Genomic DNA, 16,877 nt, shown 5'->3' with positions numbered 1-16,877 from the left:
CAATTTTTCACGGGGGGCTTATAACGTCTCTAAACCCCTCTGGGACCCTCTGAACACGTCTAAACCCCCTCTAGCCCCCCTATTTCCCTCTATTCCCCTCTAAACAATTGTAAACACACCTGAATCCATCTGAAGCCCTCTAAACATCTCTAAACCGTTTAAACCCCTCTAAACTAGGAGGCTGCAAGGTGACTTGGATAGGCTGGGTGAGTGGGCAAATGCATGGGAGATGCAGTATAATGTGGATAAATGTGAGGTTATCCACTTTGGTGGCAAAAACAGGAAAGTAGACTATTATCTGAATTGTGGCCGATTAGGAAAAGGGGAGATGCAACGAGATGCAACGAAAAATGCTCACGGTAGACCAAACGTGTTAAACAGAAATTGGTCAGATATTGAGCTTTACACAGTGAGAAATCATGTGAAATAATCACTGAATTTAATTTTAAATGAATGTACCTGCATGTTATACTGTTTAGTTTGGAGATACCACCAGATAGTCTGGTTGATACAACCAGATTAGTTTGGAGATACAACCAGATTAGTTTGGAGATACAACCAGATTAGTTTGGAGATACAACCAGATTAGTTTGGAGATACAACCAGATAGTCCACTGAGTTCGCACCGACCAGCGATTTTTGTTACTGATTTGACAAATTTATTTGGCGGCCAATCAAACGCTGTCTCTAAGGGGGTTGCATCCAATCACCAACCAGCTTGCCTTAAAATTCCCGAAACTACACGAAATATAAACATACATAAATTTTTACTTTTCTAGAGTAGGGGCCCCGCCATCAGTTTTCTAATAGGGCCCCGCAATTCCTAGCACCGGCCCTGTGCGCGACTGTTCATCGATTCTGCACATTAAGACCGAAAGTGAAAGTGTATTTTCATGGAATTCATTCCAATCTCGGGTGTGGAGATCACTGGAGAATAAATAGCCTTTCTCTGCAGATATCGCCGCTGACGTGGGAGTCGATTCTCATGTTTGCTGAAAGGAGTCTCGGTACATCTCAGCTCCTAGCGTCGGGGGTTGCGGTCGGTCCATTGAGATTCTGTGTCTGCACTCAGCACTGATTGTGCTGGGGGGAGCTCCAAGCAAGACCATTCGTCCCATCGTCAACGCTGCAATCCCCTTACAGCTGCAGACGGTCGCTTCCTCGATCGGTGAGTGATGCAGGTTCGTGTCCCAGTAATGGACAAGAATCGAAACATGCGGGAATATTCAGCTAAAGGGTCTCGACCCGAAACGTCACCCATTCCTTCTCTCCAGAGATGTTGCCTGTCCCGCTGAGTTACTCCAGCTTTTTATGTATAAAGGCCTGGAGGAACTTAGATAACTTCAAGTAACCCTTGCTCACCATCCCTCCCTCCTTCCCAGTTCTCCGCCCAGTCTGACTGTCCCCGTTACATTTTATCTCTGCCTTGGTGTCACTAGCTAACAACGATCTATTCTACATGTTCCATGATCTCCATCCCCTTTGTCTCGTTGTCACACCTTAACCGTCCTTAGCTCTGTGTCTCCCTCTCCCCTGACGCTCAGTCTGAAGAAAGGTCTCGACCCGAAACGTCTCCCGTTCCTTCGATCCAGAGATGCTGCCTGTCCCGCTGATTTACTCCAGCTTTTCGTGTCTACCTTCAGTTTAAACCAGCATCTGCAGTTCCTTCCTGCACCGGGGGGGGGGGACGTCACAGGGAGGACGTGCAAACTCCATGCAGACAGCAACCGTAGTCGGTATCGATCCCCGGTCTCTGGCGCTGGAAGGCAGCAACTCTACCGCGGCACCACTGTCCAGTGTCTCCACTAGACCACAACCAGGTAAAGCACGTATTGAAGGTGTGTTGAGTTTTACAGCATGAAACAGCAGGGCTTTGAGCGATGAGGGTACATGTTATGCATCGGCAGGAACTGCAGATGTTGGTTTAGACACAAAAAGCTGGAGTAATCCAGCGGGTCAGGCAGTGACGTGCAGTGAGGTAAATGGCAGGGGAGGCACTGCCTTCTACCCCATCCTAACTTAGTTGTGTGTGTGTGTTAGTTGTGTGTGTGTGTTAGTTGTGTGTGTGTGTTAGTTGTGTGTGTGTTAGTTGTTTGTGTGTTAGTTGTTTGTGCTGATGCTAGCTAACGTGGGGGGATAGCGAAGCAGCGTCAATTACATGGGCTGAGCCAACGCAATTGAAGCTTGCTCTCCCTCCACTGGGCTCAAGACACGCCCCCTCAGTGAGGCAGATGTGATCGCTGCCTCCCCTGATGCTTTCTCATTGCAGTTTTATGAAGAGACCAGCGAGCCTAAATTTAATATATTTATATGTGAAATACGTTACCTAGACTATGAAAGGCGAGGACATGTAATGAAGGGGTCTACAAACATTACATTGGTGACATACATAGAGATAGTAACAGGCACACGCTTATTGCCCGCACTCCATACAGTTTCTGAGGGGTTGCGCAATCAGAGGGGAGGCTCAGCTCGCCGCTGCCTCACCTCTCATCTCTCCCTGTATTTGCAGCGGAGCTGCGTAAATTTGGCTATAAAAAATAATTGGATTCATATAGAAATGACATTTATAACACAGATCAGTGGAAAAATCGTTATATTTATTTCATTTTTAAATTATTTTTCTTTACTTTTCTTAACAACTATTTTCATTGGGAGTATGACAGGTGAGGCTCTGCCTCCCCCGACCGCACGCCCCTAAACTATCGAGAGGAGGAATGAATGGGTGGTGTTTCGGGTCGAGACGCTTCTTTGTTTCTTTATACTTTGTTTCAATAGATTTCACTTTGTTTTCGAAATCCCCAAAAAACTGCTCCAGTTCGAACACAGCCCCGCTTCGGTCTCTGCGTTTGTCGCTTCAGATGCAATATCTCCGAATGGGAGGGGAGATATTGATTTATAACGGTGATATCTCGATCATGCAAGGAGGTCGTGATTCATGGGCCGCGGAACCGGGGGGGAGGGGGGCTAGACATGTTTCAATGTCTCCGGCTTTGGACGAGGCACTGCTGTGCTCTGAGCGACCCGGTCGTGGGTGTTGGAGAGCTGGGGTAGAGGGAGGGATGGAAGCAGAAGTGGCGGGGGCAGATACGGACGGGGAGCCGGGCTTGGCGAGTATTTGCCGGGCCAGCGAGTCCCTCGCTGCCGCTCCGGCCATGGAGCAGCCTCAGTGCAAGAGTCTCGGGCCGTCGGAAGCGTAGCGCCGCTCCTGTGAGAGTCTCTGCGCTGAATTCGCTTTGGTGACCGGCATGGACCAGGCTGCGGCTCGGTGCATCCTGTAGGACAACCAGTGGCTGCTGAAAGTAGGTACCAAGCATTGGTTAGAAGCGGTGGAAGATAGTGGCCTTCAAATGAGGGTGGTTGCAGAAAACATGCTGCTTGCCTGCTAGATTTTCACTTACTGTAACTTCAAATGTTCCCGATGTTGGGGGAGTCCAGAACCAGGGGTCACAGTTTAAGAATGAGGGGTAGGCCATTTAGGATTGAGATGAGGACAAACTTTCTTCACCCAGAGAGTTGTGAATCTATTGAATTATCTGTCGCAGAAGGCAGTGGAGGCCAGTTCACTGGATGTTTGCAAGAGAGAGAAACATTTAGCTTTTGAGGCTAAATGGAATCAAGGGAGATGGGGAAAAAACAGGAAAGGGGCACTAATTTTAGATGATCAGATTGAATGGCAGTGCTGTCTCGAAGGGCGCCGAATGGCCTATTCCTGCACCTATTTTCTATGTTTCTATGCTTAAGTATATAGCAATAAAACTCATGCATGGTGGAGGTATAATGTAGTCATAGAGTGATACAGTGTGAAAGCAGGCCCTTTGGCGCAACTTGCCCACACCCAACAACATGTCCCAGCGACACTACCTGCTTTTGGTCCACATCCCTCCAAACCTGTCCTGTCCATGTATCAGTCTAACTGTTTCTTAAATGTTGGGCCGAAACCTTCTTTGAGTCTGAAGAAGGGTTTCGGCCTGAAACGTTGCCTATTTCCTTCGCTCCATAGATGCTGCCGCACCTGCTGAGTTTCTCCAGCATTTCTATCTAACTTCGATTTCCCAGCATCTGCAGTTCCTTCTTAAACATTTTGTCTACCTCTTTTATTAATGTAATAGTTTGATGATTCTAAATTCAAATCAAAATGAAATATACGTCAAAAGAAGAATGCAAACTTTCAAAATACTCTGATTTTTTCCCCGAGCAAAACATAATTCGTATGACTTCGCAAAATCTGGAAATGTTATGATTATTTCTTGTCCCTTTCTCCAAACAAAAAAAACAATTGAAATTATAACACATTTTTTAAAATGTCAAATTTTCTGTACCGTGGAAGGCACTGGCATTGATCCGGGGTGGGGAGGGGGTGTTGGCCTGTGGGGGATGTGGGGGACGGCCTGTATTATTATCCCCCAGTTTTTTTAGGTCAAGCAATAACAAAAATAATAATCACCTGCTCCTATCTCTCATGTAGGCCTTACATTATCTTAAAAATACTTCAAACAAAAAACATTGAAATCATACTTCCACAATGCATTAAAACATGATTTTAATACATCAAATTTCAAAAAGTCCCTACCGTGGGTGGGTTGGCGGGGGGGCACACCCTCCCCCCACTCGGTCGCTCCACACCCTCGTTGGGTACCCCCAATGGCAGTGATCAGTGATCACTAAGCCCCCCACTTTCAAACTCTGCCGTCTCTGGTAAGAGGCGGGAGGAATACATTTGTTCGAGGCTCAAGCCTGCAATCATTGTTGGGCGAATATTTTGGTTATTTTAAATGCAAACTTTGTTCGCAATGACAAAAGATGTGCAGACAAAAAGACTTCAGACAGTCTCTATACATTTAATAGTATCACACTATGTACTGCTGGCACCTGCACTTATCTTTAACGAAAACACAATGATAGACACAAAAAGCTGGAGTAACTCAGTGGGTCAGGCAACATCTCTGGTGAAAAGGAATAGGTAGACACAAAATGCTGGAGTAACTCAGGGGGACAGGCAGCATCTCTGGAGAGAAGGAATGGGTAACATATCGGGCCTGGACCCTTCTTCAGACTGATGTCAGGGGAGTGGGAGGTACGTCATGATCATACGTTATTATACAAGTGTGTTTTGCAACATATGCAAGGAATTTGATTTGCCATACGGTCATACCAGAAAAAGTAACAAAACACACAAAACATATTTAAAAATGAACATCCACCAGCGTCTCCTCCACATTCCTCACTGTGATGGAAGGCAAAAAAAACCCGTCAAATTTATTTCCTTCCTTGTTCTCCCGCGGTCGGGGGCCTCGAGCCTTCTGTTGATGGGACGATCTTGGCTCCCGTAGCCGGCGGCGTTCGAGCCCTCTGCAACCAAAATATGAGGTGCTATTTCATATTCACAAGGAATATGTTTCATAAGGAATAGGTGACAGTTTCAGATCGAGACCATTCTTCAGACCTTTGCCACAATTGTGGGCCATTTACTTTGTTAGTCATAGTGATACAGCGTGGAAACGGGCCCCACATCCCAACCTGCCCACACCAGCCAATATGTCCCAGCTACACTAGTCCCACCTGCCTACATTTGGACATAAGCGATAGGTGCACCATTCTCCAGCCTTCTCCCCACAACCCCTGATACCCATACTAACCAAGAATCTATCTATCTCTGCCTGAAAGATGACAAAGACCAGCAGGGGCGCCGGGGAGATGGCAGCCCTGCCCGGTGTGTGTTCGTTTTTTCATCTTTTTTTATTTTAAGCGTTTGTTGAATGTGTGTTTTAATGTTGCTCGGTTTGCTTTGTGTGTGGGGGGGAGAGGGGATGGGGTAAACTTTTTTTCAGGCTCATCACATTCTTCAGGCTCTGCGGCCTTCGATCGATGGAGCTGGAAGCCTCATCGGACTGTCGTGGACCCCACCGCGGGGCGCGGACTTAACATCGGAGCTGATCCCTTGCCTGCGATCACTCCCACGCGGAATTAACACCAAGGGCTCGCAGTCTCGAGTGAGGCTAGCCAGGGGCTCTAACGCCGCAGAAGGTTCGTCCAGCCCCGACATGAGGTTCGATTGCCCGGTGCGAGGGAGCTGACATCCCCCCGATGCGGGAGCTGAACGTCTCGACGCGGATGGCCCGAACGCTGCCGGCTGGTGGAGTCAAGACCGACCCGTCAACTGGGGCTCGAGGAAGAACAAAAGGAAGAGACTTGAACTTTATTTTGCCTTCCATCACAGTGAGGAATGTGTAGGAGTCACTCTGGTGGATGTTCATTTTAAAATGTGTTTTTGAGTGATCTGTTGCTTTTAATTGTATGACTGACCTGGCCAATGAAATTCCTTGTATGTTGCATACTTGTGGGGAGAAGGCAATTAAAATCTGATTCTGATTCTGAAATACATCCACTGACTTGGCCTCCACAGCCTTCTGTGGCAATTAATTCCAGGTTTACCAACCTCTGACGAAAGAAAGTCCTTCTCATCTCCCTGCTAAAAAAACAGCCTTTAATCCTGAGGTTATGACCTCTAGTCCTACTCTCACACTAGTGGAAACATCCTCTCCACATCCACTTTATCCAAGCCATTCATTATTCTGTACGTTTCAGTGAGGTCCCCCCTCATTCTTCTAAACTCAATAAGTTAAGAATGGTCCATATACCTCCAAACCTGTCCTATCCATGTACCTGTCTAATTGTTAAGAAACAGTTGCGATAGTACCTGTCTCAGCTACCTCTTCTAGCAGCTTGTTCCATACACACACCACTCTCAGTGTGAAAAGGTTACCAGTCAGATTTCTATTAAATCTTTTCCCCTTGGTTACAGTGGATGTGGAGGGGATGTTCCCACTAGTGGGAGAGTCTAGTACTAGAGGTCATAGCCTCAGAATTAATGGATGTTCTTTTAAGAAGGAGATGTGGAGGAATTTCTTTAGTCAGAGGGTGGTGAATCTGTGGGATTTTTTGCCACAGAAGGCTCTGGAAGCAAAACCAGTTAGTATATTTAAGGCAGAGAAAGATTCTTGATTAGTACGGGTATGAAAGGTTATTAGGAGAAGGCAGGAGAATGGGGTTACTAGGGAGATATAGATTAGCCATGAATGGCGGAGACTTGATGGGCCAAATGGCCTAATTCTACTCCTATCACTTATGATCTTCACCTTGTTTTCCTTCCCTTGTTTGAGGGGTATCTCCACCGGACCCTGCCCCCCAATGTCCAGCAGCGGAAGGACCCTAGACAATGGTCCTCCCCCATGGAGCCTTGGCGTTGGCTGCACCAAGCTACAGTGCATCCCTCAGCACGTACTCCTGCAGTGTGGAGCGGGCCAGTCGGCAACATTCCCCAATGGATGTCTGGCTGAAATTTCTTTCCCGAAAGGAAGGAATTTTCAAGGCAGGAATGTGGGACCAGATGGATTGTTCTTACCCAGAGCTAGTAGGGACTCAATGGGCAGAATGGCCTTCATCCACACTAAAATCATACTGTGATTCTCAGTGCAATAGTTAACATCTCTCTACATAAACACTGGCGCAGAGGTGGAGTTGCTGCCTCACAGCGCCAGGGACCCGGGTTAGATCCTGACCACGGGTGCTGTCTGTACGGAGTTTGTACGTTCTCCCTGGGACCTGCGTGGGTTTTCTCCGAGATCTTCAGTTTCCTCCCACACTCCAAAGATGTACAGGTTTATAGGTGAATTGTCTTGGTATAAATGTAAATTATCCCGAGCGTGTGTAGGATAGTGTTAGTTTTTGGGGATCTTGGCCGGCACGGACTCGATGGGCTGAAGGGCCTGTTTCCGCACTGTATCTCTAAACTAATCCTTTTTGGTCACATCTTCAAAAAGCCGTACATCGAGTGGATTCATCTTCATATTTTATTCCTCGTTCTGTTTCAGATCACTGGATTTTGTTGACTGTCCATTTCCGGTTCAGTGATGAGTGAGTGCTTGCAACTGGCCACTCTGGGCCGGCCTTTCCAGTTGGGAATGCTGTACGACTGCCGATCAGATGCTCTGATCCCAGGTACTGGAATGTCTTCACACAAATCATGAAGTCACATGAGCCCAGAGTAGGTGAAACGAAAGACATGATAAGGGAATAACATATAGTGCAAGGTAAAGCCAGCAAAGTCCGATCAAGGGTGGTCCAAGGGTCACCAACGAGGTAGATAGTGGTTCAGGACTGCTCTCTGGTTGTGGTAGGATTCACATTACCTTCCACTCAATGAATTTCAACATGAGGGATTTTGTCAAATGCCCTCTGGTATGGGTTGGTATGGGGGGGTGATTTTATACAGGTGTGTAAAAACATGAGAGGACTAGATTGGGTAGATGCACAGAGTCACTTGCCCAGAGTAGGGGAATCAAGGACAAGAGGACATGGGTTTAAGGTGAAGGGGAAAAGATTTAATAGGAATCTGAGGAGTAACTTTTTCACACAATGGGTGGTGGATGTATGGAACAAGCTGCCAGAGGAGGTAGTTGAGGCTGGGATCATCCCAATGGTTAAGAAACAGTTAAATGGGTACATGGGTAGGACAGGTTTAGAGGGGTATGGCAGGCAGCAGGGATCAGTGTAGCTGGGACATGTTTGTCAGTGTGGGCAAGTCAGGCCTCTTAAAGGGCCTGTCCCACTTATGTGACCTTTACAGGCGAATGCAGGCACCCGTGATAGGTCGTCGAAATTTTCAACATGTTGAGAATTCAGCGGCGACCAGAAAGACACTACGACTCTCTGGAGACCTCTCACGACCATAGGAGACCTCTCACGACCATACAGGCGACCCCTGGCGACATGTCACGGGTGACCTCTCACGACCATACAGGCGACCCCTGGCGACATGTCACGGGAGACCTCTCACGACCATACAGGCGACCCCTGGCGACATGTCACGGGTGACCTCTCACTACCATACAGGCGACCCCTGGCGACATGTCACGGGAGACCTTCACGACCATAGGAGACCTCTCATGACAATACTGTATGGCCGTGAGAGGTCTCCAAAGAGTCATAGCATCTTTCTGGTCGCTGCTGAATTTTCAACAAATTGAAAATTTTGGCGACCTATCACGGGTGCCGGCAGTCGCCTGTAAAGGTCACTTAAGTGGGACAGGCCCTTTACATGCTGCATCACTCTATGATACAGTGGTGGTCATTGCAGGGCCATAAGTTCAGGTCACCAATGGTGACCACAACTTTGTCAGTTATAGTCCAGTTTATACAGTGGATTGAATATTGAGCGGCACGGTGGCACAGAGCTAGAGTTGCTGCCATACAGAACCAGAGACCCAGGTTCGATCCTGACTACCTGTGCTGTCTGTACAGAGTTTGTACTTTCTCCCCGTGACCTGCGTGAATTTTCTCCGGGATCTCCGGTTTACCTCCCACACTGCAAGGACGTACAGTTTTGAAGGTTAATTGGCTTAGTAAAATTGTAAATTGTTCCTAGTGTGTGCAGGATAGTGTTAGCATGCGGGGATCACTGGTTGTCGCGGGCCTGATGGGCCGAAGGGCCTGTTTCCGCACCATATTTCTAAACTAAACTAAACATGGATATTTGAAGAATATTTGAAGATGATCCAAGTCAATGCTTATCCATGTTCTCCTGAATTGCCTCCTGACCCGCTGTAGCACTCAATATGTTTTTTGTTTAGTTTAGAGATACAGCACAAAAACAGGCCCTTTGGCCCACTGAGTCAGCACCGACCAACGATCCCCGTACATTAACACTATCCAACCCACACTTGGGACAATGTTACATTTATACCAAGCCAATGAACCTACAAACCTGTACGCCTTTGGTGTGCGGGAGGAAACCGAAGATCTCAGTGAAAACCCCACGCGGTCACGGGGAGAACGTACAAACTCTGCACAGACAGCACCCGTAGTCAGGATCGAACCCAGGTCTGTGGCGGTGTAAGCGCTGTAAGGCAGCTACTCTACCGCTGTGCCACCAAGCCGCACCTATTGTTCATGTGATCAGTCCAGTGAGTGTAGAGTGTTGTACTTTCAGCCCAAGACACATCCTGTACAGAGATTCAATCTGCTGAAGGAATATTATTCACTTTGAGTAATTTTAACAATATTAACAGTTTTGATCGCTGATTTATCCTGTAGGCGTCACCTTGTGGGACTTACAGACACTGCAGAGCAACCTTGATCGTCGTGACCAGCCCAGCACTGAGTTTCACATCATTGCATCAGACTCCATGGAGAAGAAAGCCAATGCCCTCGATGTGTCAGCATCACTGAAAGTGAGTTTCCTGGGTGGGTTAGTGGAGGTGAAAGGGTCGGCAAAATATCTCAGAGACACGAAGGAATCAAAGCAACAAGCACGAGTTACCCTTCAGTACAAAGCAACAACCAGGTTTGAACAACTGACAATGAGTCACTTAGGGAGACAGAATATTACCTACCCGAGTGTGTTTGATGAGGGCTCAGCCACCCATGTCATTACAGCAGTGCTGTATGGGGCCCAGGCCTTCTTTGTGTTTGACCAAATGGCTTCATCAACAGAGAAGATACAGGATATTCAGGGTAACATGGAGGCAACAATTAAATGTCTCCCTATGATTGCGATTCAGGGCGAGGCCTCCCTAGAAATGACAGAAGAACACAAGTCTCATACCGAGAAATTTAGCTGCACCTTTTACGGGGACTTCTCGTTGAAGAACAATCCCACCACCTTCAAAGACGCCATCAATATCTATGCAACACTTCCAAACCTACTGGGCTCAGATGGAGAACATTCAGTGCCCATCACAGTCTGGCTCTATCCTCTCAATAAACTTGACTCGAAAGCTGCCCAGCTGGTGAGGGAGATCAGCGTGCGACTAGTCAATCGCTGCCAGGATGTCCTAGAACAGCTCAATGAGGCCGTGATGAGGTGCAATGACCTGATGAAAGACAGTGTCGCAGTTCAGTTTCCTGAAATTATAAATATTATACTTCGATTCCAAAAGATGTGTCTGGAGTACAAATTAGGTTTCCAGGGGACTATATGTAAAGTTTTACCGTCCATCCGGGGAGGCGGCGAGGAGGAAGTGTTGCTGGTGAATATACTGAAGAACAGGGAGCAGTCACCATTCAAACACCAGGCACTGACCACATGGCTGGATGACAAGGCACGGGAGATGAGGGTTGTGGGACGTTACCTCAGAATATTGAAAGATATACCAGTTGTGAAATCAGAGAGTGAGTTAGATGAAATGTTTATGGATTTAGCAACAGTTTACGTGGTCTGCTTTACATTTACAAAATTACATCATGAGGATCTCTACCTGTCAGAGGCAAACAACTACCTCCAATCTCCCACAGCTCAGAAAATAGAGACACAACCTCCTGTTGATGGAGCCTGTACAAAACGACAAAGTGACTCCTGGCTTACCTTGCCATCTGTGTCCCAGCAGATGAGGAAGACATCAGAATCATTCCTGGAATTTGCCACCGCCAATATAGCAGATGGGAAAATAAAATTTGCTGTTGGATCTGTGCGGGATGACAGCAACATAGGAGCCTCAATTTACCTGTATGATGGAGGACGTCTGGAGAACCAGTGCTTTGTTCCTCCGTCACAGCCCGAGATACCTACGTCTAGTAGAACAACACATGACAGTGTGACTCTGCAGTTACAGCCACCAACATTTGGTGCCGGTGAGATTGTGGGCTACAAGGTAGAGTACCGAGGTAGCCAGCAGGAGGAATGGACAATTCTGGATACACCTGATCAATGCCACTCCTTCACAATACCTGGGTTAGAGCCACACCAGGAGTATCACTTCCGATACAGAGCAGTGACCAAGGTAGGGGTCAGCAAGGTTAGTGAGAGCTACAGGGGCATCACCCGGCCAGCAAGTCCACCTGGTAAACCAGTCTTCCAGGATTGTTCACCCAGCGCAGCACTGCACTGGGACAGACCAGGTCAGATTGGAGCTGATGTTAATATATTTCGGTACAGCATTGAATATAGAGAAGAACCGTCAGTTAATTTAACCATGAAAGGTGGATTATGGGAGGAAGTTAAGACAACAGACACACAATGCCACTATTGTTTAGAGGGACTGAAACCCATGACCGTCTACCGAGTCCGAGTGTCTGCTGACTGTGGTGAAACAGGGTCTAGTGAAGCAAGTGAGGAGGTTTCAATAAAAATAGGAAACACACCAATCAGAATAGCCCGGAAACTTCGCACAGACACTAAATTAATATCCAAAGGAAACCCTTCCATTTACAAGCTCAAACTACAGGAGGAGATAGCTGATAAAGTCAAACAGCTTGTGAAATGCTCCTTCGGAAAACCCACCTCAAAACACACAAAGACAATTATGGTTCTGGGAGCAACTGGCTCAGGAAAGACAACCCTCATCAATGGGATGATCAACTACATCTTGGGCGTGGAATGGGGAGACAATTTCAGATACAAGTTAATAGCGGAGGAAACAGGAAAATCCCAGGCTGAGAGTCAGACATCCTCCATCACTGCCTACCAGCTCCACCATCAGAAAGGATTTAACATCGATTACTCTCTGACGATCATTGACACACCAGGATTCGGGGACACCAGGGGCATCAGCCGGGATCAACTGATCACTGAGCAAATCCGTGAATTCTTCTCTTCCCCACAGGGTGTTGATCAGATTGATGCCGTGTGTTTTGTTGCTCAAGCCTCCCTGGCTCGCCTGACTCACGCACAGAAATATGTCTTTGATTCGATTCTTGCTATTTTTGGCAAAGATATTGCAGAAAACATTCAGATCCTGGTGACGTTCGCAGACGGACAGCCTCCCCCCATCCTGAGTGCCCTGAAATTAGCTGAGGTACCGTGTCCCAAAGACAAGTGTACGGGTCTGCCAGTACACTTCAAGTTTAACAATTCAGCCATTTTTGCCCAGCGTCCAACCTCTGGAAACTATGGCAACGAGTGCAGATCCCATGACAGCGGAGTAGGGGGAGGGAACGATGATAACTTTGATGCAATGTTTTGGAAGATGGGAGCAAACAGTATGAAGAAATTCTTTACAGCTCTGAACACAATGGAAACCAAAAGTTTGAGTTTAACCAGAGAGGTTCTGAAGGAACGTAAGCAGCTGGAAGTTGCAGTGGTGGGATTGCAGAAGCTGATCCGAGCTGGTCTCACCAAACTGGAAGAACTCAGGAAAACGGAACAAGCTCTGAACCAACACCAGACCGAGCTGGATGCAAATAAAAACTTTGACTACGAGATTGAAGTTACACATCCAGTAAAGGAGGATATTAGTGGGACTGGTTATTATATAACCAACTGTCAGAAATGTTTCTTTACCTGCCACTTTCCCTGCGGCTATTCTAACGACGATGATAAACGTGAATGTTGTGCAATGGACCAACAAGGGAACTGTATGGTCTGTCCACTAAAGTGCATCTGGAATGTTCACTTCAACCAAAAGTACAAGTTTGATTATGTAACGAAAAAGGAGAAGAAGACATACAGTGAGCTGAAAGAAAAGTACGAGAAGGCCTATGGTGCGAAGATGAGCCAACAGAATGTTATGGAATCACTTAAGCAGGAGTTTGCTGACGTGAAGTACACAGTTCTGGCGCTGATTGATCAATTATCTGGCAGCATTAGACGACTTGAAGAAATAGCTCTGAGGCCAAACCCATTATCCACCCCAGCTTACATTGACCTCATGATTCAGTCTGAGAAAGAAGAGGCGAAGCCCGGGTTCATGGAGCGAATTCAGACACTGGGGAAAGTAAAGGAACAGGCAGAGTTAATACAAAAGGTAGCAAATAATGAGAATATGTTACCAGGGGGGTTGAAGGGAGGTCCAATGGTTGGGAAAAGTGCTGGAAAAAAGACAGAAGGAAGATTTTCTAAAGTAATAAATTGGTTCACATTCAAATAGTAGATGATAACAATTCCAACTGTTCCCAATAGAGGGTGCAAATGTTTCACTCAGCCCTGAAACAATCCATTCTTCTAATTCCCCCTCCTTCTCCTGCCTCACCTTCCCACAGCCTTTCACACCACACCTTGCTTCTTCAATGCTGCCCCACCATCACCAGCTAGCTGCCACTCCCTTCACCCTGCTACTTGGCCAAGTACCACATCATTACCTCATGAGAGCCTGAAGAATCTATCCACAACCCTTCCTGTTCCATGTTCATGTTACCGCGCGGAAAGCTCACCTAAATCACGGCGCCCAATTCTTCACTAGATGGGCTGCCCCCTGCACTAGATCATAACCTTCTTCCCCAAACCCCACTCTGTCCGTGAGGTCAGACGGCACATTTCCCACTCAGCGTCAGAGGAGGGGAAGCTTTCTGTCAGCTCTGTGTCTCTCCCTGGTCATCGCCAGAGTTCGAGTCACGGGCTGGTGGGGGGTAATGTAGTCATAGACAATGTCATGGAAACTGTTCTATCCCCCCCCCCCCCCCCCCCCCAGCCTCAGGACAAGATACAGAGTGCGCGTCAAACTCAGCAGGACTCGACCTCTGTCGCCACTGAGACAGCGACACACACACAGGAACTCCTCCAACTCACAGGCACGTTGAGAAGTTGGTCTCATCAAGAGCACGAGAAGGACCAAATGAAATGGAGCATCACATCACAGAACAACCTCCTTCACTCTCCATGTGCTCACCACTCAGGGATCAGTACCTTCCATGTCCTGGACACCATCACCCGATGGACAATGGACCTTCTCCATGAAGAAGGAGCCTCAGGCCAAAGCCAACCAAATACCCCCACCTGCACACAAAACCATCTGCAAGAGGGACCACAGGGCACCAGACATCTGGGAACTAGAGCTGGGAGACAGCTGCTGAGTATCGCCGTCATTGGAATGTGATCCAGAGTAGATTACATGGTGGTGTTTACAGGGAGATGTGGAACTGGTTAAAAGCAAATATTAGTTGGGCGAGCTAGACTGCCTTCCAGACACGATGGACTGAATGGCCTTCTGCCGTGCTGTGACTATCCCAGATTGCACCAGACCCATTCTCCAGCTTGACCTTCACCTTGATGTGAGCTTCTGGTTCCATGTTTATTATATTACCGAGGTCTTGTTCTACCTTCGAGACTTGGGATAAAAGCATCGGTGAAATTCAGGTATAGGGTAACGAGTGAGGATGGGGAAGGACATCTGAGCCCCCTTGTGAACAGGCTTAGAGTCCCTCTTGAACTCAGGGACAGGGTACGAGCTTACTTTCCCCGCTGCCTAATGCACATCCTGTTCATCGATTCGCCAGCAACTGAGGCAGAGTTTCTGTGTCCCAGCTGGTAACGGGACTGAGTCACCACATTGACTCCTTCCTGCCCTGCTGTGGCACATGCCTAGCCTGCAAGTCCTGCATATTGGAATGGAGTTCCTCCTAGTCCCGATGGCATTTCATGCATTTTGCAAGTCCTGGCCTTGTTTGTCCTCCCAAATCATATCTCATATCGGCAGTGACTCCCACCTACCATCCCTCTGTCCATTTCACCAAATGAACAATATATCAAGTAGTCTCAGACTAGACTGCTCATGACTGACATCAATTTACATGTCATCTTCAAACTTGCTAATCAGACTTCTGTCTTGAGATAAAAATCATTCTTCTTTTCAACTGTCAGGCCCCATCACTAGCCTCTCTGACACAACATTGGTCATGATCATAAATTCTCCACATCACGCTCTGAATCCTATTAACAAGCCCATTATGGATCCAATTTCTTCTAGATCCCAAAAGCTTGAACCTCCGTGACAAGTTTCCCTTATATGCCCTGTCAAAGACCACATTACCCTCAATGCCCTCGTCAATACATTCTATTGCCTCTTCAAACAAATAATCAGATTGATCAAGTAGGATCACTTCTTTTTTATTTTTTTTAATTAATATTTTTATTAGAAGCAATTGTACGAAGATAAAACATTCGGCATCTAAAATTATACAATTATTGTACAGCTTCATTTTTAACCTTATAACCTGAAAATGAAAAAAGAAAAGTAAAAGAGAACAAGAAAGGGAAAAAGTGAACAGTGAAAAGATAGATCGAAAAAGAACAAAAGAAAGACCCCTAAACTACCAAAGAAGTGTGGTCGAAAGATATGGAAGTAAGAAAAAAGAAAGATGGAGATATACCTTGCCTCTCGACCCCCCCCCCCCCCCCCCCCCACCCCCCGCCCTTCTCACCCAACCCGGCATCGGATTTAAATTTAAATTTGTGTTGCACCATGCTATTCTTGTAAGAATTTGGTGAAGGATGTCTATGTCTTGAGAAATTGATCTGGTTTTTCCGCCAAGACAAGCCTAATGTTTTCCAAATGTAGTGTCTTGGACATATCTGTGATCCACATCTTCACTGTAGGGACTGTTGTTTATTTCCAAAATTTAAGTATTAGTTTTTTCACCGTTATCAGGCCATAGTTAAGGAAACGTCTTTGAAATAATGTTAGCTCAGAACAGGCCTCTGACATACAAGTAGGATCTCTTCTTAACAAAGTTCTTCTGTCTGTGCAAGTGGACATCAACCCTGTTTCACAGCTTTTCCTCTCTATGACTGATAGTAGATTGGGAGCCGTAATTACTTGGTTTATTCCCACTGCCCTCCTTGAATAAAGAGACCACATTTCCGCTCTTCAGCCTTCGTGTACTTTAGAGACAACAGCAGAATCCTTGCAAGGCTCAAAGCAATCTTATCCCCTTCCTCTCATAGAAGCCTTGGGTATATCCATCTTAAATCCTTCCAAGTTTATGTAATATTTCCTTCTTAATGAGAACATGTTTTAAGGTTCACCGACTGCAATATGGTTTCCTTCTGTGAATACAGAGGAGAATTATTCATTTCAGATTTCATCCACATCCTATGGTTCCAATGGGTCCTATGCATTTGCTGGCCACATTTAAAATGCTTTGGTCTTATTCTTAATCATGTC

At 46.7% G+C, this 16,877-nt stretch overlaps 1 protein-coding gene across 1 annotated transcript; it reads left to right on the top strand.

Moving 5' to 3' along the window:
* Nucleotides 1–1,054: 1,054 nt before the first annotated feature.
* LOC116989980 lies at nt 1,055–14,787 on the top strand. The gene is made up of 4 exons (XM_033047533.1): nt 1,055–1,168; nt 7,875–8,001; nt 10,096–13,712; nt 14,611–14,787. Exons 2-4 carry the CDS (start codon nt 7,914–7,916, stop codon nt 14,785–14,787), a joined length of 3,882 nt encoding a protein of 1,293 aa, XP_032903424.1. The 5' UTR covers nt 1,055–1,168; nt 7,875–7,913.
* The last annotated feature ends 2,090 nt before the right edge of the window (nt 14,788–16,877 follow it).

The sequence above is a fragment of the Amblyraja radiata genome, chromosome 30, assembly GCF_010909765.2.
Source record: "Amblyraja radiata isolate CabotCenter1 chromosome 30, sAmbRad1.1.pri, whole genome shotgun sequence".
Classification (NCBI taxonomy): Eukaryota; Metazoa; Chordata; class Chondrichthyes; order Rajiformes; family Rajidae; genus Amblyraja; species Amblyraja radiata.
This window is presented reverse-complemented; position numbering and strand designations above follow the sequence as displayed.

What these genes read in the sequence shown, in the direction of transcription:
- LOC116989980 (XM_033047533.1), top strand. Translation starts at nt 7,914, where the DNA reads ATGAGTGAGTGCTTGCAACTGGCCACTCTGGGCCGGCCTTTCCAGTTG. An exon ending in ATCAGATGCTCTGATCCCAG is followed by an intron (nt 8,002 to 10,095) that starts GTACTGGAATGT and finishes TTTATCCTGTAG; the next exon opens with GCGTCACCTTGTGGGACTTA. An exon ending in GAATTCAGACACTGGGGAAA is followed by an intron (nt 13,713 to 14,610) that starts GTAAAGGAACAG and finishes CTCACCACTCAG; the next exon opens with GGATCAGTACCTTCCATGTC.